At 41.3% G+C, this 27,166-nt stretch overlaps 1 protein-coding gene across 2 annotated transcripts in view; it reads left to right on the forward strand.

Moving 5' to 3' along the window:
• Positions 1–1,989: 1,989 nt before the first annotated feature.
• LOC104670357 (aldehyde oxidase 1) overlaps positions 1,990–27,166 on the forward strand; it is an 88,396-nt gene continuing 63,219 nt past the window's right edge. The window contains exons 1-11 of one of the 2 annotated variants that reach the window (XM_010373567.2): positions 1,990–2,275; positions 9,327–9,384; positions 11,446–11,542; positions 15,281–15,389; positions 17,551–17,677; positions 20,202–20,263; positions 21,169–21,258; positions 21,916–21,996; positions 22,596–22,740; positions 23,432–23,524; positions 26,860–27,011. In XM_010373567.2, the coding sequence (XP_010371869.2) occupies positions 2,231–2,275; positions 9,327–9,384; positions 11,446–11,542; positions 15,281–15,389; positions 17,551–17,677; positions 20,202–20,263; positions 21,169–21,258; positions 21,916–21,996; positions 22,596–22,740; positions 23,432–23,524; positions 26,860–27,011 (1,059 nt within the window). In that variant the 5' untranslated portion in view covers positions 1,990–2,230. The remainder of the gene's footprint in view (positions 2,276–9,326; positions 9,385–11,445; positions 11,543–15,280; positions 15,390–17,550; positions 17,678–20,201; positions 20,264–21,168; positions 21,259–21,915; positions 21,997–22,595; positions 22,741–23,431; positions 23,525–26,859; positions 27,012–27,166) is intronic. The other variant, XM_030916338.1, reaches the window with a different exon arrangement.

The following is a 27,166-nucleotide window of genomic DNA, read 5'->3' on the forward strand; positions in this document are numbered from 1 at the left end:
ATTCAATATATGTGGACATCTAAAAGGGTTTAAAAGCCACCTCCTGCTCTGGCCCGTTTTCTCTCCCTTCATTCTTGTATTTTGAGAAATACATGTTGAATGTCAGCTTCTGTATTACTTCTATTATATGTAATCTGATGACTTAGCGGAGGAGATTAACCTTTCAGGCTCTTTTGAATTTGGTTTTTATATCTTTGTTTTAAAGATCACTTACTCTTCCAGTAATAAGTAGTAAAAAATCTTATTCATATCTGAGATCAATACACAGTTTATTGAATTCAAATAACTACTCAAACTCTATTCCACCTAGATGGAAAACTTTTTTAGATAGTATCTGACCACTAAAGGGTGGGCCCAGAAATCTGCATCTTAATCAGATGCTTCCAGTAAGTCTGTCCTCAGATTGTCCTAGTACCACACTTTGAGAGACTGCAGTAGGGGTACAGAGTGCTGTAGGGGTTTAGTCAATAGCTCTAGTGAAGGATGGATAATTTTATTCAAAGAATCCCAGTTGATGAATGAAGAAGAAAGACTAGAATTAGAAAAATTGCAACCCCCTATTAAAACTAATGGATGTAAAACAATTAGGTGAAATGTTGATGAAGAAATTCATTACAAAGGAATAGCCCTCTGAACCTACTGATCAATGTTAGCATCATTATGAATGAAACAACCAGACACCATATGCTTCCTGCTGTGCTGCAATATTAAGTATATGGTACCACCTATGAAGTGTTCTTGCCCTCTCCCCACAAAAAAATTGAACCTGAATTTAATCAAAGCTTTAGATCTAATATTTAGTGCACAGGAAATAAGTAGAGTAGAAAACCCAGGGAGAGCCACATTCAAAAAATGTTTCATTTAAATAGGACAACTGACCTGGTTTCTTTTTCAATATGTTAACAGTGTTAAAAAGTCTGTTTTCTATCAAAAGAGACTGATGAGACCACATGCAAATACATTGCACAGCTCTTGTTTGAGTCAAAGAAGTCAAGTGTAAAAGACATTCTTTAGACACTGAGAAATGGCATTGCAACTGACTAAAAGAATGCGTATGTGTGTTTTTGAAGTATTTAGGGCTAAAATATGTCCAGGATTGGCTTTTAAATACTACAAAAAATGGAGTATGGCAAAATGTTGACCATTGTTAAAGCTCAATGAAGGGCAGGTAGATGCCTGTTGCACTCTTCACTTCTATGTACAAAGTTTAGAAAATTTCACAACAAAATTTCTGTGTTTACATAAATGAAGTAACATGGGAAAATGTTCTAAGGTATGGCAAGTGAAAGCCTGGAAAATAACTAGTTTAATCCCACTTAAGTTTTTAAAGGTGTACATGTTTCAAAAAGTAAGGATAGACTAAAGTGAACGGTGGTAAGTTCTAAGTTGTGGACTTAACAGGTAATCTTTATTTTTATGCTTTGCTGTATTTTCCAAGTTTTTTTGTTTTTGTTTTTAAAGTTTTCAAAGATGTTTTACATCTCTGTTCTTATTTACCAGATAAACTTGGTGGTTAGTTACTGGATAAACTGTAAATAGTGATAAAATTTTTAAATTTATATCAAGGTAGCTCTTCGTTTTAAAACCAGTAATTATTAGGTTGGAGCAAAATTAATTGCAGATCTTGCCATTGGAAGTTATGGTAAAAACCGCAATTACTTTTGCACCAACCTTATATTTCTAGAAGATCAAGTTGTAAACCTTTTTGTTTTCCCTAAGATCCGCTCCTGCAGAGTTGGAATAAATATGATTGTTTACACTTAAGAGTCCAGAACTACAGCAGGCCTGGTTGGAGGAGAGGTACTACTGTTCCCAGACTTAAATCCAGCTGGAACACCACCTAAAATACCAATAACATAAGACCATCAAAAGCAATGTCCCAGGACTTACAGGGTTTGCTAAGACGCAAGAGGGTGTGACACAGACGCTCAGCGCCACTGGCGAGGAGATGAAGCGGTCGTCTTCATCTTCGCCGGATGATTTCCGCCCACATAGAGGGCGCCAGTGACGCCCACACACGTGCTGGTGTCCCGGGAAGAGTTTTCCTGGCAATGAGCTCAGGAACGTTGGATCTTAATCAAGGCTTTCTCGGTCAGAGTGTGGGTTGGACTTAAGGCTCCAGCAAGCCCCGCCCCACACGGCGGGTCGGTGCCGCCCGGTCCCAGGTGCCCGCTACTTCCCAGAACCGCCGCCTCCCGCTCTGGGCCCTCGAACCAGCGCGGACACCACAATGGACAGGGCGTCCGAGCTGCTCTTCTACGTGAACGGCCGCAAGGTGAGCGCCTGCGGGCTGCCCCTGACCCCAGACCCGCGGCCCGGCCGTGGCAGAGAGGAGCCCCGGCCGTTCGTCCCATCCTTTCGTGCCCGCCGCTTAAGGCGCTCAGGCACAGACTGTCTTTCTCCTTTAACAGCGGCTTTGCCTTCGCGTTCCCACCCCGCCTCCGGGGCAGATAAAGGCTGCGTTTTCAGGGACTGTCCTGGATCTTTGGGCCCCCAACTTCCTCATATTCCCCTTTCCTCTCCTTCCAAGGCTCAGAAGCTGATTATTACCAAACACACGCCCTCCCTAAACAGTAAGATAAAAAATATTCTTGCCCATCAAGGTCAGTACTCCCAAATCTTCCTTCCCTCAATCCCAGCCGATAACGGGAACGTCCCCCCAGTACATTGAGAGCAGCCTACAGAGAAGGCTGAGCCTCAGCTCGCGGGGTGTGTTTAGAAGCGCAGAGAGCAACTTAGATTCCGGACAAGACCGTAGAAACGAACACATTCAAGCTACCCCCATCGTTTCTCAGATGAAGAAATCGTTACTTTCCAAAGTCACAGCTAGTTCCTGGCAGAGTTGAACCCAAGTCAGGCTCTGGGGGCTCCGAGGTCCTCACGGGGTCCACTGCTGGGTGCGGGCTCTGTCCCCTCAGAAGCCGGGCTCGCTCTGCGCAACCCAAGGGACAGTTCCAGGCAGTGTCCGATGTCTGGGAGCAGCAAAGCCCCGTGGGCCTCCTTTGAAACACCCCCCTGAATGTGAGCATCAACTCTGCTCACTCTTAATGTTGTTCCAGTTTCATTGACATTACTCTGAAGGAGGAAACTGAGGCAGGAAGGTTAAGGAGCTCCCTTAAGAGCTGTGGCTCACGTCTGTAATCAGCACTTTGGGAGACCGAGGCAGGAGGATTGCTTGAGCCCAGGAGTTCGAGTTTAGCCTGGGCAACATGGTGAAACCCTGTCTCTACAAAAAAAATAAAAAACAACCAGGTGTGGTGGTGTGTGCCTGTAGCCCAGCTACTGGGGAGGGTGAAGGAGGAGGATCGCTTGAGTCTAAGAGTTCAAGGTTGCAGTGAGCTGTGCTCACACCACTGCACTCCAGCCTGGGCAAAAGAGTGAGATCCTGTCTCTTAAAAACAACAAAAACAGAGCTAACAACCAAGCAAGAGCAGTGGCACCTGCTTTCCCTGGTGCTCGTGTTGGTGCCGGTTCACTCAGAGCCACCTGTGACCCCTGCTTCTGGCTAAGGGCAGCCACAACACTTTTCCTGATGGGCACCAGCTGCCTCCCGTGGAAGCTAACCAGGGTGAAGCATCAGGCCCTAGTTGTGAGGGCTGTTCTAAGACCCTGAGCCTAATTTCATTGTGGTTTTGTATTATGTTTCTTAAAGAGGAATCCCCAAATTGTACGTTAGGCTCCTCAAAAGCTTTGTCTGCCCCTGCTGCCTGGGTTCCACATTGGATAAGATGAGCTTGTTTTCCCTGATTTGTAAAGGGGATCGTTAGGACCCCTTCACAGGACTGCTGTGAGGGTGAAATATGACAATGGGGTGAGGTGATTGACATGTCATTTTTTTCCTTCTTTTGTGTAACAGAATGATATAGTAAACACAACACTGGTTTTGTTGTTTAGACAAGTCTTCAATTCCAATTCTAATTCTGATTGAGAAAATCTAACCTCTCAGAGGCCAGTTGCTCTGTTAAAAGGGGATGATACCACTTACTTCATAAAGAGTGATCATGAGCATTCAATCCACTTCTTTGTTAAGGGCCTGCCGTATGCCAGGCAGTGTTCCAGGCTTATGAGATACAGCAGAGCACAGAAATAACAAGTCCCTGTGTGCATGGAACTTACATTGTGCTGGGGAGATAGCAAGCATATAAATACGTGGAAATGTGCAATGTCAGGAAGTGAGAAGTGCTAATATAAAAAATAAAGCACAGCGTGGGGACAGAGAGTGTGCAGGATACTTAGAGGGGATGGATGTTTTGGCCTGTCTGAAAGGGTGGCATTTGAGCAGTGACTGGGATGCAGTGAGGAGCAAGCCATGCAAACATCTGGGAAAGAGCATGCAGGCAGTGGGAATGGCAGGTGCAAAGGTCCTGAGGTGGAAGGATTTCTGTGTGCTAGGGAGGTAGGGTGGTGGGGCTGGCAACATGGGCAGGGGCCAGATTACGAGAGCTTTATAGGTGATGGCAAGGGTTTGGGTTAAATGAAGAAACAGGGGTTTTGAGTCTAACATCTCCTCACTTCTCCTTCCCCCACTTCCAAACAAATATTGGGATTTTTAACATAATGGCCAACAATAGTTTGTGCTCTATTGATTTTTAAAATTAGATAAGCTAGTTCTTATCTATGGACTCACTTTGTCTATGGGCCAAATGTCCTGTGGTTATTTGTAAAGTATAATCTGGAGATATTGATTCTGTTTTTGCAATTACCCATTAGAATAAATTGTGTTAATCTTTCCCTTTCCTTCTCCTCCCTTCTAAATTCTGTTAGGTGTGTGCTTCAATACTAATAAACAAGCCTAATTACTTACATGGAAAGAACTAGAATAAGTTTTTTTTTTTTTTTTTTTTTTTTTTTGAGATGGAGTCTCACTCTGTTGCCCAGGCTGGAGTGCAGTGGCGTGATCTCAGCTCACTGCAACCTCTGCCTCCCAGGTTCAAGCAATTCTCATGCCTCAGCCTCCTGAGTAGCTGGGACTATGGAACTAAAAGCACCCACCACCACTCTAATTTTTGTATTTTTAGTAGAGATCGGGTTTCACCGTGTTGGCCAGGCTGGTCTCAAACTCCTGACCTCAGGTGATCTCCCTGACTCAGCTTCCCAAAGTGCTAGGATTACAGGCTTGAGCCACTGTGCCCAGCCTAGCATAAACTTTGTGGTTCCAGAGAGTAAGAGATTGTTGAGAAGAGTGTGGAGAGAAAACCCACCCTAGAAGAGGGCTTTTGAAGTCAAACGCAATCTCTAGAATTAAAAACCCACCTTTGAAAAAGAAGCTTAGAAGTGAAGCCACTTAGGAGACAATAAGTGACATGATTGGCTTCTATTCTGCTTTTTGCTAAATTTTCTCAGGTCACCAAAAGTTGTCCTCAGGCAGAAGGTAATGACATCTGGAGGCAAGAACAGTGCACGTTGGCCAGGGACCTAGTTGCAGAGAGTTTTCTGAAATCTTATTCACTCTACCAAGGCCCCCAGAAGAACAGATGACCCATTTAACATGGAGTTTAAGGGAGGAAGAGCCCATGAATAAATTCTACCATAGATGCCACATTCCGACCTCAACTTAGGAAATGAAGCATGTCATTTCATGAGGCAATGAGGTGTGGAAATCAAAGGTATGGGCCTTGGAACTAGTCGGGGATGGGTTTAAATCCTGTGCTATCTGCTCTGCGACTTGGACGTGGAGGATCTGGGGCCTCAGGCAAGGTACTTAATGTCGCTGAGCTTCTGTTTTCTCCTTTGCAAAATCTAGCTAATAACAGAGCCTTTTCCCTTGAAATTGAGGCTGATTAAGTTGCATGGAGAGTGGTTAGCAGGGTACGTGTACACAGTAAACACTTGATATATGGAAACAATTGTTACTGTCTGGACTAGAAAATAATCTGTTTCATTAGTAGAGCCAGAACCTGCTTAGAGGTGTCAAGGATGCTAAGAAACAGTCATCCTGCATTATTTGCACAATGAGCATAGACTTTTGATATTGCTGTAGGAATCTGGAAAGAGCAGTTTATTGGCTAGCATTCTCTAAGGTTCTTGGTTTACAAAGCTGAGAGAGGAAATTTCTGGGCTTCTGGAATGGCTGCGATGATTCGGAGAAAAGTGGAGAAGGTGGAGGCAGCTTAGGCAGAAAGAAGTAACAAGCAAAATGAATTTCAAAAGCAACCTAAAGCTCAGGAAGGTGTGTCCTCATGGCTGTTCCCTGAGGCTTCTTTCTCTCCTCTGAGGCTGCTATGGATCACTGTTCTTCTCTACTAACTGCATCTCACAACATACACCCCTTTCTTCCCTCCTCTTCTCCCTCTCAGCCTTGGCCCTTCACATGCACCTCTACCCCTTCCTTATTTTCTACTGTCTCCCCTTTTATCTCTCTCTTCCTTTCTCTTTCTGACCCTGTCTTGGATCTGGCAGGGCCTCCTCAGGCACCAGTCACTGGCAGTACACAGAGAAAAGTGATTTCTTAACCAAGTACGGCATGAACTTGGACTCTCCCAAAAGGGCTGGCAGTGATACAGAGGGGCAGATTCCACCCTCAGATTCAAGGCTATGCTGAGAGGAGTACATGCAATGACCCTGACCAGAGAACTGGCAACATCTCTCAAATCCAGAGTCAACCAGAATAACTGTTACCCATCCCCTCTACACCTCCTAGCCTCCATCTGAGTCCTAACCTCCCTGTTTTCATTCCCAGAGCTGCCAGGACAAGATGCATGCTAGATCCCTGCCCCCACTTCCTCCAAATACAACACTCACTATATCAAAACAACAACAACAACAACACATTTCAAACTGGCGGGACTTTGAGCCAGATTCCAATCCCTTGAACATTTCCTGGAACACATACCCAAACAAGCATGACCACCTTCTTCCATGAATTCCTTCCTCAAATGTAGAAATATTCCACAAGCCTAAAGTGCTATTCTTTACTAACTAGGCTACCCAGACCATGTCTATTCATTAAAACGGGGCTTCTGTGGTTTACCATCATATCTAGGAACAGACATTGTGAGGTTGGGGCAGAAGCTTTATGGTATTATCTGAGACCCAGGTTTCTTCTCTCTTTTTTTGTCTCCTGCCATGAACATGTTGCCTCATGGTCTAAGATAACTGCTGGGATTCTAGCCATTTCATTGCTATTCCAAAGTAGCAGGAAGAAAGGACAGGAGAATGCATGCCAGGATAGACAACCTACAGTTTCTGCCACCAATAACTTCTGTGTTTTTCTTTATTTTCCATCTGTTCAGATGCCCAAGTCTGTGAGAAATTATTCATTCCTTCTTGGTATCTCATACCAAATCATACATAGCATGTTCCAGTCATTCATTTCATTAATTAACACTCATTACATCCTGTGATATATCCCCACCACCAAGCTCAGTGTTTGGCATAAAGAAGAATAGCAGAAGATGGCCTCTCTCAGGATCGAGATAGTCTTGTACACACACAAATAATTAAGATACAGTGTAAAAAGTGTCATAAAAGAAGAGGTGAACACATCAGCCATGGGAACAAAGAGGAGGATGGTTACTTAGAGATGCGGAAGGGTATTTTAGGTGGCAGCACTCTCCATAAAGAACATTTGAGCAGGGTGGTGAACGGATGGCACACAAAATTCTGCCAAGAAGAGAGGACAGATTTTCAGGACAGAGGGAAGCTTGCATGCACATGCAGTGAAGGTGAAAGTCCAATGTACCTCCTGGACTAGCCAGTTCATCCGTGTGGCCTGAATTCGGATTTCTTCTTGTATTCTGGAAATGGTTGGCTATTAATTCACCTAAGATCCACTCAGTCTACTCATTTAAAAAGCACATTTTCTGGTTTCCCCTACCAGAAATCCTGATTCCATAGGGGTTTCATTTTAACAAGCATCTCCGTGATTCAGGAATTCCTGGAATGGCAGTTTGGCAGCCAGAAGCCACGTTAAATTAGGCATATACATGAGATGATCAGGCTTGGGTTTCACAGCAGTCACTCTGGTCATGGTGCAGAAGACGATATTGCGAGTACCAAGAGTGGAGGCAGGGAGACCAGTCAGGCTGGTCTTATAATCATTCGGACAATAGATGATATGGGCTCATGGGTAGTGACAGTAAAAGAGAAAGGAGTTTAGAGTATCACTGGAAGCCCAAGTGGAAGAACTGATTGTGGTGGACTGGAAAAAAAAAGTTGAAAATAGCTCAGGTTTTTTAGCTTAGATGACCTAGCAGATACTGAGGCCATTAAACAGTTTAAGGAAAAGAAGGGAAGGAGTAAGTCTGAAAAATAAAATAAAGAGTTCCATTTGAGAGCCAATTAAATTGAAGATACCTGAGAGGTCCCCCATATTTTTTCTTATCACATACGCACACACAAACAGACACACACACACACCAATCTTTCTATATTGCAGACTCTTCTAGGGCACAGATCTGACCTTGGTAATTGGCATATGCCACACCTTGCCTGGTGTATAACCTTTTAAAATTGAGGGTAAGGCAGCAGCCCTAGAAGAAGCATATGTCCACTCCTCACCTACTACTTCCCAGTAGGGAAAATTACTATAATATGGTGAAAGATGAATTCAGCTTCTGAAATGGCAAAGCAAGTCATGCTTCTATGTGTTCTGTGAATCTAGAAGAAATGTCAAATTTTTAGTGAAAAAAGAGAAAACTTGATCACTTTGGAAAACACAACCAATCATGACATTTTGATGTCATCCTTGGGAAAAGACAGCATGCTGTTCTGCTGTTACGCTGCCAGGCTGCTCCCACGAACTTGCCTAAGTGTGTCCTTGCTGCATAGTCTTTCATCACTTAGCATACACGTTTTATCTTCCCCTTTGTTTATTTGATTGGGGCCATGGCTGGTTATCTTTTACTGGAAACCACAATCATTTGAACAAGATAAACAAACAAGACTTTTAAAAAATTAACTATATCAATGTCCTAGAGGCTATTCTATTCCAGCAATTCCCCTCCCTCCTTTCTTTTCTTATTTCATCTATCCCCTCTCCAGTCTGAACTGTTCTACTAATGTCTTTACTCTCACCTGCTTTAAACTTTCTAGGAAAAAAACTGGACAGGAGGTAGTGTTCCTGTTAGCGGAAACAATTGCCTTAGAGAATAGCAATAACTCAGGACCAAGGACAGCAGCACAATTGTGGTGGGGCTCAAAATTACACCTAAGAGAGGTGGTTTGCATATCACAGGTGTTCCATAAAGCTGAAATCTACTTGAAAATATGAGTAGAAGGGCTAATTAACATGCATTTCCCTCAAATTAGTGTGATCCTACCAATGTGAATTTCATATTAGCTCTCTAAAATTTGTATGCCTAACTCTTATTTTCCCTTTGGTATAGGTGATAGAAAAAAATGTTGATCCTGAAACAATGCTGTTGCCTTATCTGAGGAAGAATCGTATCCTTTTCTCTACTTTGAGTGTGTATGTGTGTGCGTATTTGTATAACTCCAGTTTCCTCATTAAATATTTCAAATATACAGTAGAGACGCTAAGATATATTCCCTGCTCTCATGGTTTTATGCTCATATTTGAGAAAGTCCTATAGTTTTATAGGCAGGGCACAAATGTGGCTGTCAGAAGAACCAATTTTTTTCCAGTCTCTGTATAAAATGGAGAAACTAGTAATGGAAACTTAATAGATGTTAAAAGGACCTAAGTAAGCATCCTTTAGAATTAAGAGTCACAATATTTATACTCTGTCCTTAAAGACCAATTATTATGCCCATTAGGAAAAGAGAGCACAGAAGTCACCTGAAATGAAAGTAAAAGAAAAATGGAAGAACTAAACCTGAAAATGTTATCCTAGAAAAACTTGCCATATAAGACCATCTAAGGAATGGATTTTTAGCTTGCTATGCATGAACTCCAGTGAGTTACCAGAGGGTGAAGGACACTATAATTATATGCAAAATTATGTTTCAATGGGAGTGTGTACATTTCTTCCCCCTGGAGAGAGTAAAACTACCAAAAGAGTATACAACTCCAAAGCATCAATAATTGTTTTTCAGACACATGAATATGTTTCTGAAACATGTTCATGAAAGTCATTCAAGAGCTTTAGACATAAAAAACCATGAACATGACTTCCTGATTATCCACAGTACCTATGTGTAATATTTAAAGTTTGGTTCACTGTGAGTGACAGAAAACTCCACCTCATGGCAAACAAGATAGAAGGTAGGAGTTTCTTTCTTTCTCATTGTGTTAGTTCAGGTTCTTCAGGATGTGGACACCAAAAATGAGATTAAATGTGCCAGGATTTTATTAGGAGGAATGTCTGTGGGAAAGGAAGTAGGGAGTGAATCAGAGGAGGCTTAGGGAGCCATTTGATCACCATGTAAGTCTGACCCTGGAGATAAGGTTGAGTGGAAGGGCCCTAGACTGCTGGTCAATCTAAGGCATGTTCTTCAGAACCACTGGGGATGGTTGACAAGGACTCCATGTCTCTCCGTAGCACTAAACCATTGGTGGAGAGTAGTCCATGGGAGGCATGGTCTTAGTGAGAACTGGAGTGATCAGTATTAAAGTGCAGCAATGGGGTCCCTTGGTCAGTTACCCTCCATGTTGAAGGGAGGTCTGTGAGGCATGTTTGCGTGGCTATCACACTCACATAAAGGAAGCCCACAGATAGGTGGATCAGGGATGGTCAAGCAGTGTCACAATGTTGTTGAGGAATCAAGCAGCACCTTCCTCAGCACATAGCTTTCTCCTCACCATCAGAGATGACCAATGGAGAGCCAGCCCTCATATGTGAATTCCAGCAAATAGAAGTAGTGAGCAAAGAAAGAAGCAGCCCTCTGCTTTTAAGGACACTCTTCTCCTGGAAGTCATACACAACACTTATAATTACATCCTATTAGCCAGCACTGTTAATGACCCCACCTAGTCACAGAGGAGGCTGGGAAAGTCTATTTTTTACTCTTGGAAGCCATATGTGTGTGGCTAACAATTGGGGTTTCTATTTCTGAGGAATAATAAGAGAAGAGATATTAGGGAACAGATGGCAGTTTTTGCCGCTGAAAGGCAGAGAAATACAAAAACATGGCTAACATGACATGAATATTCCAAGAATTATCTACAATTTAATATTTTGCTTTGTGTCATCAAAGACAGAGATAAGGATGAGAATAAATGTGCAATGTGTTCATACCTTCAAATACTCAAGCCCTTACATATATAGACTCTTCTTTTTTCAGTTTGGCCCTATTTTTGGCAACCTGAGGTCCAGTTGTTTTCAAAGGGAGGATACAAGATATAGCACCCAAAGAGAAATCAAGAATTTACAAGATTATTATAGCTGCTATAATAGTAATTATGACATAAACGCATTATTTGATGAATATGTATTGAACTTAACTAACATTTAAGAGTCTGTGATGTTACTGTCTCCTAGTGGCGGGGCTATTCTAGAAAGAGAATTACATAACACATATGATCTTTAACTATACCTCTTCCAGTTCGACTCACGGGAACTAAGTATGGCTGTGGAGGAGGAGGCTGTGGTGCTTGTACAGTGATGATATCACGATATAACCCCATCACCAACAGGATAAGGTACCATGCAGCAAAGTCCAGATATGGTTGAAATTTTTATAATTTTGAACTTTGTTATATTCCTTCATTTGGTAAATATATTTTGAGTACCTACCATGTGAAAAGAACTGGCCACTGGGGGTACAATGATGAACAAGACAGACACGGTCCCAGGAATATGGATGTGTTGAGAGAAAAATGTACCATCAGTGAGGATAACATATGGTCAAAGAATTCCCCATCAAAGCCAGGCACAGTGGCACACATTTCTAGCTACTTGGGAGGCTGTCAAGAGGATTGTTGAGTTTGAGTCCAGCCTGGGCAACATAGCAAGACCTTGTCTCTAAGAAAAAAAAATCCCCTGTCAAAAGTTGAATAGCTGCCTAACTGCCTGTCTGGGGGAGGAAAGGCAGGGCTGAAATTGCAGGGGAGGATAATGCCATCATCACATTCATATATTACTCTTCCAGCCCCTAACTTACCTCCTTCCTCCCATCTGGTGCTTTCTCCACACATCAGCCACAGTGACCTGCTTTAATTATCATCAGATCAAGTCATTCTCATACTGAAAAGCCCCCAATGACTTCCCATTATGTTTAACATCTGTTTATGTTTGGTATTTATCCTTCTTCACATTTTCCAAGTTTCTTGGATCTGTGTGTTGATGTCTTCTGGAAACTTCTCAAGGCATTATCTCTTCAAATATTTACTCTGTGCCACACACTCTTCCCTCTGTTCTTCTGGGACTCCAATTATGCTAATGTTAGACCATTTTACATCATTTCACAGATCTCACTTGAAGGCTAAGGATCTGAGCACTGGTGAGGTTTCATATGTCTGCTGTGTTCCATACCAAACTACCTGCTGTCTGAACTCTGAGAGGTTCCTCCCTGCTTTACAGCCTGGTTGTCAGCTTTTTAGTTCATGAGGGATTTCTCTTTGCTTACCTGTCTCACCTTCCATGCTTTGGGAGATCTATTGCAGCCATGCTGCTCTGTCTTTAGCCTCTAGGAAGTGGCGACTACCCTATACTCTGTGAAGTGTGAGTACGTAGAGTTTCAGTTCTCCTCTCTCTCCCCCAGCCTTCTTTGTTTAAGGACCAGTATGCTTGGAAAGTTTCTTTTAGCTCTGCTTCCCTGCCTATTTTTGGGGAACTACCCCTGGAACTCAGTGATCTCTGGTGGGGAAGAGATTGGAGAGAATGCAGCCCAGCTTTATATTTCAATCTGTTGTTACCAGCCCACATGCAGCCATTCAAAGTTTGTTGGAAGTTGGTCTGGTTTCTCCTTATTCCTGTTTAAGGCAGGTTCCTTTTCCTCCTTCAACTTCAGGAAGAGAATAATTGTATCTCAGGGATGAGAACAACTGTATCTTCTCTCTTATGAAGAGATTGTCACAACGGAGTTTAGTTTATTTATTTATTAAGTTTTGCTCATAAAGTTTCTTTGTGTACTCAGCATCTGATGAGCTTTGAAAATATGTGATTATGTTCCTCGTATGGTTTACTTTGGTTTTTAGAATGAGAGTGGCAGTCTCTTACAACTTTCTACCTCTAAACTGAAAGCTCGCTTGCCTTTGAATCAGTATTCAAACTCTGTACCTTTGCTATCAAGCCTTTACCATTACCTACCTGGCCTCTGCCTGTCTCTCTAACCATGAGTAACACCACTCCCCTTGCATTCACTATGTTCCTGCCTCACTGGACTTTTTTCTGTCCCTCTTCCTTTTCTTAAACATCCCACACTTATTCCTGCCTCAAGGCCTGAGTATTTTGTTCCACTGCCTTTCATGTCTGGCCCCTTTAAATCATTCAGATTTTACAAAAATGTTGCATTCTCAGTCGTCCCCAATCACCTACTAAATAGCTGTGCTCCCCCTCACCTTCACGACTCTCTATTGTGTTAGCCTATATTAATGTATTCATAGCACTTCTCGACATTTCAATTAATGTATTTTTGTGTGTACTGTCCACGTACATACGTGCTGTCTTCTTTCAGCTAGAACACACACTCTACAAGGGCAGAGATTTTATCTGTCTTGTTCACCAGTGATTTTAGCAGTGAATTTTAAAGTTCCAATGTGGAACTCTGCCTGGCACATAGGAGGCACTCAATAAATATTTGCACTTATTTATAAATGAATAATATCCTTTCAATCTTTCTTTTGTGTGTATACATATGGAAGCATACTGTACATACTGTTTAGAAACCTGTATATTTTGTTAATTTCTCCTTAATATCTTATAATAATAAATTCATTAATGGCTGTGTGTGTTCCATCCTTTGGGCGTACCAAAACCACCCCCCAAATACTGTCCACTTAGATTACTTTTAGTTTTTATTAGCATGAGCAATGCATCAATTAACACTCCTATAGATATATTCATGTTTATGCCTATGATTATTTCCTTATGATATATCCATAGAGGTGGAATGGCAGTGTAAAAGAGAGTGTGCATTTTAAAGTGTTTTTTTATGTCTTCCTGTGAAATATCTCTCAGCAGTTCTCAGGGAGAACTCAATTTCCATTCTTACAAACAGTACGAGTCTCATCTTCCCAAGCTGTTGGTACTAATAGATATTATAAATATTAAAAATATTTATTATTTTCTTTGACAAAAATTGTGTTTCTCATTGCTTGAGTCTCTCTTGATTTTTAAGGTCGAATACTTGTTTCATGTGTTTATTGGCCATTTATAGTTCTCTTTGGTGAATGAGAACATTTAGGAGACATTGTGAGTTGGACATTTTCTAGCAGTGGTTCTGTCGGATTGAGGAGTTCTGGATCCCACACCCTGTTTCTTCTTCTGAAGCTTGGTATCACTTTTACTTTATTGCTCAACCAACCCCTGGCCTAGCATCTATCTGGAAGATGGAATGAACTCTAGGTGGGTGTGTTCCCAGACAGATGAGGTCTGGCTGCTTGTTCTTGTGGTCTAAAAACAAGAAGCAGACAGACTGGGAAAGAAGAGAGTTTGTTTCTGCAACCAGTTATAGGGAGAAGGTCGAAGTAACTCACCAGACCAACTAAACGTTACCAGATTTTTCCTAGTGCTTATATGCATTCAGTGTACCTACAAGCCGAAAGCCAAAATGTTTCACTCTGTCTAATCTTTAACTAGGGCCTGGGGTCTAGACAATTACTTCAGAGCCTTGGAAGAGTTACTTCATCTAAAGTGGATCCTGGTACAAGGTGTACAAGGTGTATAAGAATGTCTCCATTATTTTAATGGAACTCTTAAGTTCTGAGGAAGCCCAGGTAGGCTCTTAATGGCCTTGTTTTTACATTCTGGCCTTTGTACTAAGGCACCAGTTTCTCCAGTTCTTTAATGTTTAACTTATGCATTCATCAGCATGACAGTGAGGTGTTGGTGAAGGCTGGCTTCTCTGGTTGCTAATGGAGACCTGGCCTGCCATAGGTGGGTGGTTACCTGTGACTAGAGAATGTCAACCCCTCATTCGAGCAAAAACCATCAAAGTTGTAACAGTTTTTGATAAGTAGACACCATTCTGGAATTAGAATTAGGAGGCCTAATTTTAATCCTGCCTCTGACACTCTGGCTGTGACCCTGAGTAAATCACTCTGACCCTCAGATTTCACTTCTATAAAATGAGCCTGGGCTAAGGAGGAAATATAGGTGTAAAACCTGGAGACATTATATAAAAACCTGCCACAGTGGAGAAGCTCAATGAATGCCTGGCCCCTTCCCACTGGATGTGACATAATTTGTAATTTGTGCTTTTCTTTTGCATTCTGAAGGCATCACCCAGCCAATGCCTGTCTGATTCCCATCTGTTCTCTGTATGGTACTGCCGTCACCACAGTAGAAGGCATAGGAAGCACCCACACCAGAATTCATCCTGTTCAGGTGAGGATGTGCCCTTCCTTATAGGGTTTCTGTGCTTTAGAAACCTCATGACATTGAGTCTCTGAGATTAAGAGAGTGGAGCAACCTGGGGCCTGCTGCCTTGGCAGGTCCAACAGATACAACCTAGCTGGGAACAAAAGCGAAGGCTGGCGTATTGGGATATGTGAGTGTCTTTAACTAACTTCTTGGAAAGATGCTTTTGGAAGGCTAGAACACTTTTTCTTCTCTAAGAATGCCCTGACATTTGTGGGTTTGTTTTCTGTGTTCTAATTAGATGGGACCTGTCTATTTGACGTCTTCTAAACTCATAAAGACGCAAAAGCCAGGTACAGTGGCTCACACCTGTAATCCCAACACTTTGGGAGGCCAAGGCAGGTGGATTGCTTGAGCCCAGGAGTTTGAGACCAGCTTAGGCAACATGGAGAAACATATCTCTACAAAAGTACAAAAATTAGCCGGGTGTGGTGGTGAGCACCTGTAGTCCTAGCTACTCAGGGGTGCTGAGGTGAGAGAATCACTTGAGCCTGGGAGGTTGAGGCTGCAGTAAACCATGACTGCACCCTGTACTTCAGCCTGGGTGACTGAGTGAGACCCTGTCGTAAGAAAGAGAAGGAGAGAAAGGGAGAGACGAGGGAGGGAAGGAAGAAAGGAAGGGATGGAAGGAAAGAAATAAGGAAGAAAGAGAAAGAAGAGCCATGTGCATTGAGGGATATAATTTTATTTTACTTTTTAAATAAAGTGGAAAATAACATCATCTTAAGGCTGAGTGAAAATCTCAGCTACCAAAAAGCTTTGTTATACTTAGAGCTTGTTTGGAAGACAGATGATAGGAGTTGCCAATAAGTTTTTTGGCTTTTCTCCTAAAGAAGCACCTTGTTAGAGTTTTAGCCTCAAGTAAAAAAGCATCTTCAGACACCTGACTCTTTATGTATATATTGTCCGTAAGAATGCCATTTCTAGGCTGGGCGCAGTGGCTCATACCTATAATCCCAGCACTTTGGGAGGCTGAGGTGGGCGGATCACAAGGTCAAGAGATTGAAACCATCTTGGCCAACATGGTGAAACCTTGTCTCTACTAAAACTACAAAAATTAGCTGGGCGTGGTGGTGTGTACCTGTAGTCCCCAGCTACTCAGGAGGCTGAAACAGGAGAATCACTTGAACCCGGGAGGTGGAGGTTGCAGTGAGCCAAGGTCGTGCCACTGCACTCCAGCATGGCAACAGAGTGAGACTCCATCGCAAAAAAAAAAAAAAAAAAAAAAAAAAAAAAAAAAAAAAGAGAAAAAAAAACACAAACAAAAAAGCCATTTTTACTTGTTTTTATCGAAGTTAATGAAGATCAAATGTGAGGAAAGATAGAAGAAGGAAAAGATAGCAGCAACATAGAAAATGACCCAAGTTCAAATTGTCTAGATTTGAAGGAATCTTGGATTCTATTTATTTGAAAGATCATTACCTAGAGGGAGAGAATTTTGCCTGGATCATGATGAAATATCATTAACTAGAGGAGGAGAATTCTGCCTGGATGCCCATGTGAGACCTGATCATACACAGGCATACAATACCCTTTCATTTCCTTATTGAGGTGGAACTCCCATTGTTACAATGTTACCAGAAGACAGCTTCCAAAATCGACTTGAACCTTAGAAGTTAGACTCCAAAGCAAAAATGCTGGAGGGAGGGAAAGGTAATAAAAGCATTTTATTTTATTTTTCATTTTTTTTCACTTCTCAACTTGAGTATAATTTGGCTTATTTCTCTGAAGGATTTCCTTTATCTCAGTAATTCACAACCACAACTGCACATTGAAACCAACCATCTGAGAATCTTTAAAAGATGTATGACTGTGCCCCATTCCCAGAGACTCTGTCGGTTGGTTTGTGGTGCTGTGTGGGGCTTGAAATCTTACTACTCTCCTGGTGATTCTCAAAAGTGGCAACCACTGCTTTAAGTGAAGCTCAAAAGCAGATGAGGCCCAACCTCACAACAACCCAGCCCTCGGGAGGGAGGCGCCTGGGATGAGAAGGGCTCTCAGGGGACTCTACTGCAATCTTAACATGCAGACAAATCACCTGGGGATCTTGCTAGAATGCAGGCTCCAATTCACTAGGCCTGGGATGGGGCCCAAGATTCTGCATTTCTAACCCTTCCTGTGCTTCCAGGAGAGGATCGCCAAGTGTCACGGCACCCAATGTGGCTTCTGCACACCCGGGATGGTGATGTCCATCTACACGCTGCTCAGGAACCACCCGGAGCCCACTCTGGATCAGCTGACTGATGCCCTTGGTGGTAGGTTATATGAGCATGCTTTTATTTTTTAATATTTATTTATTTATTTACTCATTCATTTACTTAGAGACAGAATCTCACTCTGTTGCCCAGGCTGGAGTGCAGTGGCACGATCTTGGCTCCACTGCAACCTCTGCCTCCCAGATTCAAGCGATTCTCGTGCCTCAGCCTCCCTGCAGGCTTTTATTTTTTCACGATGATGATAATGATAACAACAGCTAATATTGGATACCTTTCATGTGCCACACACTGCATTAAATACTATTTGAAGATTATCTCGTTTGATCCTCACAAAAAATTTATAAGACAGATACTATTGTTATCTCCATTTCATAAATACAGAAACTGAGGTTTGGGGAGAGTGATTTGTTCAAAGTTACATCCCCAATAAGTGAAAGAGCTGGTTTGTTCAAATCAGGATTCAAACCAGACCCACACATTGCATTTGGCTGATGTATTTCTGAAGTCTCTTTTGTTTTTATAACCATTAAAAAGCCAGTTATTCATCAGCCCTTGGGAATAGTCCTGTTATCCCTACGTGCTGCTCGGTCACCACTCTCCCTACTGGATGAGTGGGTGCTTTCAGGACCATATTCAGCATCAGAGGGCTGGTGATGGATACAGCATAAAGTCAGAGACAGAGATCTTGATACTTACTGCAAAGAACTGTCTCTATCCACCCTAGAGCGTTTTTGTCAAGTTCAGGAGCTCAGGGTGCATGTGGTGGAGGGATATCCTCATCAACAAGATTCTAAACAAGTTTTTTAAGTGATGCCCTCTCAAGTCCTATTTCTGGTGAAGTTCTCCATGGCTGCATTTGTCTTTGTCTCAGGCCTCCTGAAGACCTCCTTTCTCTGCTAGAGAAAATGAGCCTAAAGCTCATATGTACACCTACTCTGCAAAAATTTTCCGGTGAAAACCAAAACGGACGTAGAAAGGAGAGACATTGCTCATAAACTGTCTTCTGCCTGATTTCCTGTAGATCTTACCATGAATTTGATTTCATGGCTGTTTATGATGTAAAAAAGTGATAAGGGGTTCTCAGATTTCGGGGTTCTTAGATCATACATGAGAATTTGTGGGTAATGAAGATTCCTGGGACCCACCCCTAGAGAGTTTGACTCAGTAATACTGTTTTTTAAATAAGACTTCAGATTTAGGGGTGGAGGAGGAACACTGGACCACACTGTGAGAGAAATGCTGGCCTAATGATTTATTATAAATATATAATGTGCCCAACTGCTTTCACAGTTCAATAACTACTTTTGCTGCCGTATAATAACTTTGATCTTTCTATCGGCTGAAGCTTAGAGTGCTTTTTTTTTTCTTTTGTCACAGTAAGTGTTAAAAATCAGGAGTTTTTTTCCTTAGAAAAAGAAGTATAGCTTGCCATTTGCAACAACATGAATGAACCTGGAGGACATTCTGCTGAGTGAAATAAGCCAGGCACAGAAGAACAAATACTACATGATCCCACTTATATGAGGAATCTAAAGTAGTCAAACTCATAGAAGCAGAGAATAGAATGGTGGTTACCAGGGCCTGGGGAACAGGAAAACAAAGATGTATTAGTCAAAGGTAAAACGTTTCAGTTATGCAAAATGAGTAAATCCTAGAGATACTGTACAGCATAATACTTATAGTTAACACTGCATTGTATACTCAAACATTTGCTAAAAGGTCAGATGTTATAGTAATCACAAAATAAATGAATAAATAAATGGTGGGAGGGAACTTAGAGGTGATAGATATGTTTATGACATTGACTGTGGTGATGGTTTCATAGGTGTAAGACTTATCTCCAAATTTACCAAGTTGTACTGCTTTTTGTATGTCAATAACAGCTCAATAAAATGGACTTTACTTTAAAAAAAAAAATTAGGCTGGCCGAGCACCGTGGCTCATGCCTGTAATCCCAACATTTTGGGAGGCCGAGGTGGGTGGATCACCTGAGGTCAGGAATTTTGAGACCAGCCTGGCCAACATGGTGAAACCCCATCTCTACTATCAATACAAAAATTAGCCTGACCTGGTGGCGCACACCTGTAGTCCCAGCTACTCAGGAGGCTGAGGCAGGAGAATTGCTTGAACCCAAGAGGTGGAAGCTGCAGCCAGCTGAGACTGCACCACTGCACCTGCAGCCTGGGTGACAGAATGAAACCCTGTCTCAAATAAATAAATAAATAAATAAATTATTTTAAAAATAAGGCTTAGCTCTTGAATGTGACTGTAGAGCAAGTTTTTGGCTTGAAATTACTGTGTTGTTTGAGCACCTGTCACAAGCAGAAGGCATAACAACTTTACAAGAGAAAGTACAAATACCTGAACTTTTAAAATCTGCCTCAAGATTCTTAACGAAATATCCCAAGTTGCTGTTGAAAAAATCTGACTTTGTAGATTAGGTGGCCTAAAATGGCAAACAGAGCTTTCCTCTGTGATAGGGTCCTTATTTCCATCACACTCCTGGTAGACTGTGCCTCTATCTGGGTCACTTGGCTAACAGAGCTGTGTTTTTCTCCTTCAGGTAACCTGTGCCGTTGCACTGGATACAGGCCCATAATTGATGCATGCAAGACTTTCTGTGAAGTAAGTGGAAAGGACCACGTGTTTGAGTATGCTTTCCCCAGTGAAACGAAATGGTAGGAGTTGTCAGTGATTAGACGGGCAGCATCGTGCTAATACGTGCTTATTTCTTATCTCCAGGTTTCTAGCTGCTATTTGTTATTTGATCTTGAGCAGGGCACTTACCCTCATTCATTGAGCTTGCCTTGGTGGTCACATAATGAACACCTGAGCGTTTTGACACACTGGCTGTGTGTCATTGCTTCCAGGAGGTCTTTCCTGACCTCTTTGCCTGGGTCAGGTACCCTGGCCTGGTGTTCCTATAGCCCTCTGCGAACATACGATGGGTATACGCATGTACTGTCACAGCCTTGGTCACAATGTTGTGCAATTGATCATTTGCTATCCCATCTCTTCACCAGACTGTGGGCTGCTTCACAGTAGAGGCTGTATGTCTCCAGGTCCAGTCACCACACAGTCACTGAGTAGCTACTCAATATTTGTTGAATGAATAAATGAACAAACAAAGTTGCAATGAAGGATATAAGATTGCCCTTTGGAAGCTAAACAATGAATTCAGTATATCATAGATAAGAACAGTGATGATAATAACAATACCTATTAATATTATTAATATTTAAAATAATATTAACTAATCATTGTTAATATTTACTATTTAATGCTATGTGCCACACTTAGTTATAAGATCTTTATGTCTTTTAACTTATTAATCACTGCTATTCAAAATTTCCTATAAGCTGGGGTTTTTCATTAAAGTCGGTTTGAATATGTGTAAGTACAAATGGCTCTCTCTCATGGCATCTAACGATATTGATTCGGCATTACGTTTCAACTGGTAGTCACCTGCTTTATTTACTACTTAGTAGAATCAACAATAAATTCCTAGTGATTTGTTTTTTGTCCACTAGACTTCGGGCTGCTGTCAAAGTAAAGAAAATGGAGTTTGCTGTTTGGATCAAGGAATCAATGGATTGCCAGAATTTGAGGAAGGAAGTAAGGTCAGTGAAAAATATAAAGCTTTTATAAGGCTTTCTCAGGACATGAACAGGAGCCAACATACTCTTAGGAAGAATAAATGGCTACCCAAGTTGACTAATTTGTGGTATGTCAACATTTGCCCTCTCCCATTCTCACTCCATCACTATAAAAAAAATTACATCATAGCAACTTTGTTCTCATTCCAGATATTATTCCCATTTAAATACAGTTATCTACAGAAGGGAAAACATGTTGGTTCCTTAGTGTCTCTTAGCTTTTAAAAGCATTTTTTCAAGTTATTTTTCAAGGGTCAGAAGTAAAGTGGAGATGTCATGAAAATGAAAGAACAAGTAGAGCAAGCAGATTCAGGAGAGGTTCAGGGAGCCGTTCTTGTTCCAGTTGTCTGCTGCTGCTGCCTCCTCTTCTACTGTCCTCAGACTCCAAAGACAACGTGCAGGGAGTTGAGGCCTCCAGAGGCCCGTTGGCATCAGCACTGAGTTACTGATGACCAGGTTTGTGTTAGAGCCCTTGGTCTGGAGCTCAGGGATTGTGGCTGACTAGCGGACTTTTTTGTTGGTTTGCTGTATCTGACCATGTGTCTATATCTTTTGACCTTATTCCACAAAGGATTTAAAGTTGCTCGATAACGGTAATTTCTGATACGTTCTCTTTTTAAGACAAGTCCAAAACTCTTCGCAGAAGAGGAGTTTCTGCCATTGGATCCAACCCAGGAACTGATATTTCCTCCTGAGCTAATGGTAGGTAAAGCAATGCTGAGCTCATCCTGGAAGAATTCATGGTGAAATATCAGGAAGGATATTTGTTTATGGGTTCTCTCAAAAGCTGATTAGCAAATAAGTAAGGCCTCTCTGTCATCCTTATCTCAAGGTCTAAAGAATATGGACTGAGGAAGAGGAGGAGGAATGGGGCTGGGGTCACCATGGGGGACAGCTGAGTTGACTGTAAGGAGCAGCAGATAGCATCTATGAAATCGTGAAATCGCAGTGTGTATAGGTGTAGACGTGTTTCCTACTTTCACTTTTGCTGAAGTTTATTCCTCCATAGAATGATTTAACAAGATTCAGCATGTTACTATATTTGCAAACATTAAAATGATGTTCTTTGAAGCATAAGAGCACCAAAGGGAGACAGACCAAGCAGTTCCCGGGAGTAAAGAACCATTGTACTTTTATTCTGAATTCTAATTCCTTGTAAAGCTCTACTTTTAGGTCACTTTGTGCTTTACTTTTTAGAAGATAGGTATTTTCTCCTTCTGTTTCTACAGTGCTAATGGTTGAGTGGAAACAGGTGGAGATGGCACCATTGGGTACCTTGAATCCATGTGCTTTTTCAATAGATAATGGCTGAGAAACAACCGCAAAGGACCAGGGTGTTTGGCAGTGAGAGAATGATGTGGTTTTCCCCCGTGACCCTGAAGGAACTGCTGGAATTTAAATTCAAGTATCCCCAGGCCCCTGTCATCATGGGAAACACCTCTGTGGGTATGTAGAACCCCAGGGATTTCTTATAGGGAAATTGAGGAAAAGGACTTGGGATGGGGCCAGAATGGGCTGGGGAAACTCCATATACATGTGTTCTCAGGAAAAGCAGTCTGAAATAGCATTTTTAATCATTTGAGCTAGACTTTCTGAGCATTGCTCAAGAGACTTTCTAACTATTATTAAGTAGATTCATCTTGCCTCTTATTGGAGCAGTATGAAGAGTTGCACCCAAGGGGCTTGCTCCATAGCAAACCAGCAGCAGCAGCTCCAGTGACAGCTGTCCTGTCTTTCCATTTGGGGACTAATCTGGGCCTCGAATTTGAAATTGCTCTTTGTTTCCTCTCTCACAGTGTCTCAATAGGTATAATATGTTTTACTTAAACAACCGCTACAGGGTCTTCCTGTTGCATCCAGTGTATGTTTAGCTTGAGGAGCAGGCCCTAGAATCTTCCCAGAAATAATTTTGAGTATGCAATATGGCCCAAGTTTCAAGGTTGACAATTCCAGAGTCTTCCAAGTTTGATGAAAATCTATCCAGCCATTCTCTCTGTATGTGATTTGGCAATAAACAGATGAATAAAAAAAACGTAATTTTTATATATTTAAAGATATTAGTTTAATAATAATTTCAAATTTAAAAGGCAGTTAATTCCTTTATTCTAGTCTTATTATGATTTTTTTTATCCTTTAGGGCCTGAAGTGAAATTTAAAGGCGTCTTTCACCCAGTTATAATTTCTCCTGATAGAATTGAAGAACTGAGTGTTGTAAACCATACATATAATGGTGAGTTCTTAAGTCCCTGTTTTCTTAGTTAAGATGCATTAATCAATTTATTTACCTTGCCCAGCAAACAGAAAAAGAATGATTCCTAATTATAATACACATAGAGATTCTCTTCTTACAAGAATGATATATTTGTTGGCCACATAGATGTCTTCTTTTTAGGAATGTCTGTTCATATCCTTTGCCCACTTTTTGATGGGGTTGTTTGTTTTTTCCTTATGAATTTATTTAAGTTCCTTGCAGATTCTGGATATCAGTCCTTTGTCAATGGGTAGATTGCAAAATTTTTCTCGCATTCTGTAGGTTGCCTGTTCACTCTGATCCTAGTCTCTTTTGCTATGCATAAACTCTTTAGTTTAATTAGATCCCATTTGTCAATTTTGGCTTTTGTTGCAATTGCTTTTAGTGTTTTAGTCATGAATTCTTTGCCCATGCCTATGTCCTGAATGGTATTGCCTAGGTTTTCTTTTAGGGTATTTATGGTTTTGGGTTTTACATTTAAATTGTTAATCATCTTGAGTTGATTTTTGTATAAGGTGTAAGGAAGGGGTCCAGTTTCAGTTTTCTGCATATGGCTAGCCAGTTTTCCCAGCACCATTTATTAAATAGGGAATTCTTTCCCCGGTGCTTGTTTTTGAAGGGTTTGTAAAAGATCAGATGGTTGTAGATGTGTGGTTTTATTTCTAAGGTCTCTGTTCTGTTCCATTGGTCTATATATTTGTTTTGGTACCAGTACCATGCTGTTTTGGTTACTGTAGTCTTGTAGTATAGTTTGAAGTCAGGTCATGTGATGCATCCAGCTTTGTTCTTTTTGCTTAGGGTTGTCTTGGCTATACAGGCTCTTTTTGGTTCCATATGAAATTTAAAGTAGTTTTTCCCTAATCTGTGAAGAAAGTCAGTGGTAGCTTGGGGGGATAGCATTGAATCTATAAATTACTTTGGGCAGTATTCATGGTATTGATTCTTCCTATCCATGAGCGTGGAAGTTTTCTCCATTTGTGTCCTCTCTGATTTCTTTAAGCAGTGGTTGATAGTTCTTCCTGAAGAGGTCCTTCACATCCCTTGTAAATTGTATTTCCAGGTATTTTATTCTCTTTGTAGCAATTGTGAATGGGAGTTCATTCGTGATTTGGCTCTCCACTTGTCTATTGTTGGTGTATAGGAATGCTTGTGATTTTTGCGCGTTGATTTTGTATCCTGATACTTTGCTGAATTTGCATATCAGCTTAAGGAGTTTTTGGGCTGAGACGATGGGGTTTTCTAAATATAAAATCATGTCATCTGCAAACAGACAATTTGACTCCATCTCTTCCTATTTGAATATCTTTATTTCTTTCTGTTGCCTGATTGCACTGACCATAACTTCCAATACTGTGTTGAATAGGAGTGGTGAGAGAGGGCATCCTTATCTTGTGCCAGTTTTCAAAGGGAATCCTTCCAGCTTTTGCCCATTCAGTATGATATTGGCTACAGGTTTGTCACAAATAGCTCTTATTATTTTGAGATATGGTCCATCAATACCTAGTTTATTGAAAGTTTTTAACATGAGGAGATGTTGAATTTTATCAAAGGCCTTTTCTGCATCTATTGAGATAATCATGTGATTTTCATCACTGGTTCTGTTTATGTGAGGGATTACATTTATCAATTTGCATATATTGAACCAGCTTTGCATCCCTGGGATGAAGCCAACATGATCGTGGTGCATAAGCTTTTTGATGTGCTGCTCATCATCATTGATCATTAGAGAAATGCAAATCAAAACCACAGTGAGATACCATCTCATGCCAGTCAGAGTGGTAATTATTAAAAAGTCAGGAAACAATAAATGCTGGCAAGGCTATGGAGAAATAGTAATGCTTTTACACTGTTGGTGGGGGTATAAGTTAGTTCAACCATTGTGGAAAACAGTGTGGCAATTCCTCAAGGATCTAGAATCAGAAATAACATTTGACCCAGCAATCCCATTACTGAGTATATACCCAAGGGATTATAAATCATTCCACTATAAAGACACATGCACACTTATGTTTATTGCAGCACTATTTACAATAGCAAAGTCTTGGAACCAACCCAAATGCACATCAATGATAGACTGGATAAAGAAAATGTGGCAGGTACACACCATGGAATACTATGCAGGCATAAAAAAGAATGAGATCATGTCCTTTGCAGGGACATGGATGAAGCTGGAAGCCATCATTCTCAGCAGACTAACACAAGAACAGAAAACCAAATACCACATGTTCTTACTCATAAGTGGAAGTTGAACAATGAGAACACATGGACACAGGGAGGAGAACAACACATACCGGGGCCTGTTAGTGGGTGGGGGGCAAGGGAAGGGAGAACATTAGGACAAATACCTAATGCATGCAAGGCTTAAAACCTAGATGACAGGTTGATAGGTGCAGCAAACCGCCATAGCACATGTATACCTATGTAACAAACCTGCACATTCTGCACATGTATCCCAGAACTTAAAGTAAAATAAAATAAAAAGAAAATGGGGACAGAAAGCATTAAAAAAAAAAAAAAAAAAGAATGATAACATTCTGGAGGAAGACTCAGGGAAGAATTCTCTAAAGTTAATCTAAATACTAGTTGTCTGAATAGTTCAATTTTTACCGAAAAACTTCTGTCTGCGATATCAGAGAAATATAAAAACTATTCAATGAAGGATACAGTGCTAAGTGCTGGACAGAAGATAAAACTGGATATAACACAGTCTTTGCTCTTTAAAACCACAGTAGCAAGTTTATGTATTAAACAGCTTACAGACTGGTTTTTCTATTCCTGTGGAGGAGATTGATTTAATGGCAATGATGAGAAACAATAGAAATGTGGATTTGGAGTACAGCCTCTAAAATCTAACTCTTGACAATGGCATATATTAGCTGTCAGATCTTAGGCAAGTTACTTAACTCTCAGTTTCTTCATCTGTGAAATGGGGCTATTAATATCTCATAGGTATGTTCAGATTTAAGGAGATTATCTAAAGCATTCAACATAATACTTGATAGAGTGAGTGTTCAAAGAATTCAGCCTTCGTTACCTCCATCACCACCACTTATATCACTAGCACCACCTCTACCACTACCCCCACCTTCATCACCATCACCACACCACCCCCTTACTGCTATCCCTACCACCACCGCCTCACCACCACCTGCATTACCACCGTTACCTTCAACACCATCACTACCCATCACCACCATCACCAATAAGCAGAGCAGCATGTATCCAGTGTAAAGATTCTATGTAGCTTTGGTCTAATGGACATGTTCAGGTCAGCAGTGATCACACTGTGTTATTTACAAATGACTTCATTTCAGGACTCACCCTTGGTGCTGGTCTCAGCCTAGCCCAGGTGAAGGACATTTTGGCTGATGTAGTCCAGAAGCTTCCAGAGGAGAAGACACAGACGTACCATGCTCTCCTGAAGCATTTGGGAACCCTGGCTGGGTCCCAGATCAGGAACATGGCTGTATGTATCTGATGACAGTGAACTCTGGTAGGCATCCCTTGGTGACTCTCCCTGATGAATCATGACATTTTCATTCTTTTGGAACAGACAAAAAAAAAAAAAAAAATTAGTTCTCCAAAGCCGTACTTAATCCTTATTTTAGCACTTGTGTTTTT

This window comes from Rhinopithecus roxellana, chromosome 14, assembly GCF_007565055.1.
Source record: "Rhinopithecus roxellana isolate Shanxi Qingling chromosome 14, ASM756505v1, whole genome shotgun sequence".
Classification (NCBI taxonomy): Eukaryota; Metazoa; Chordata; class Mammalia; order Primates; family Cercopithecidae; genus Rhinopithecus; species Rhinopithecus roxellana.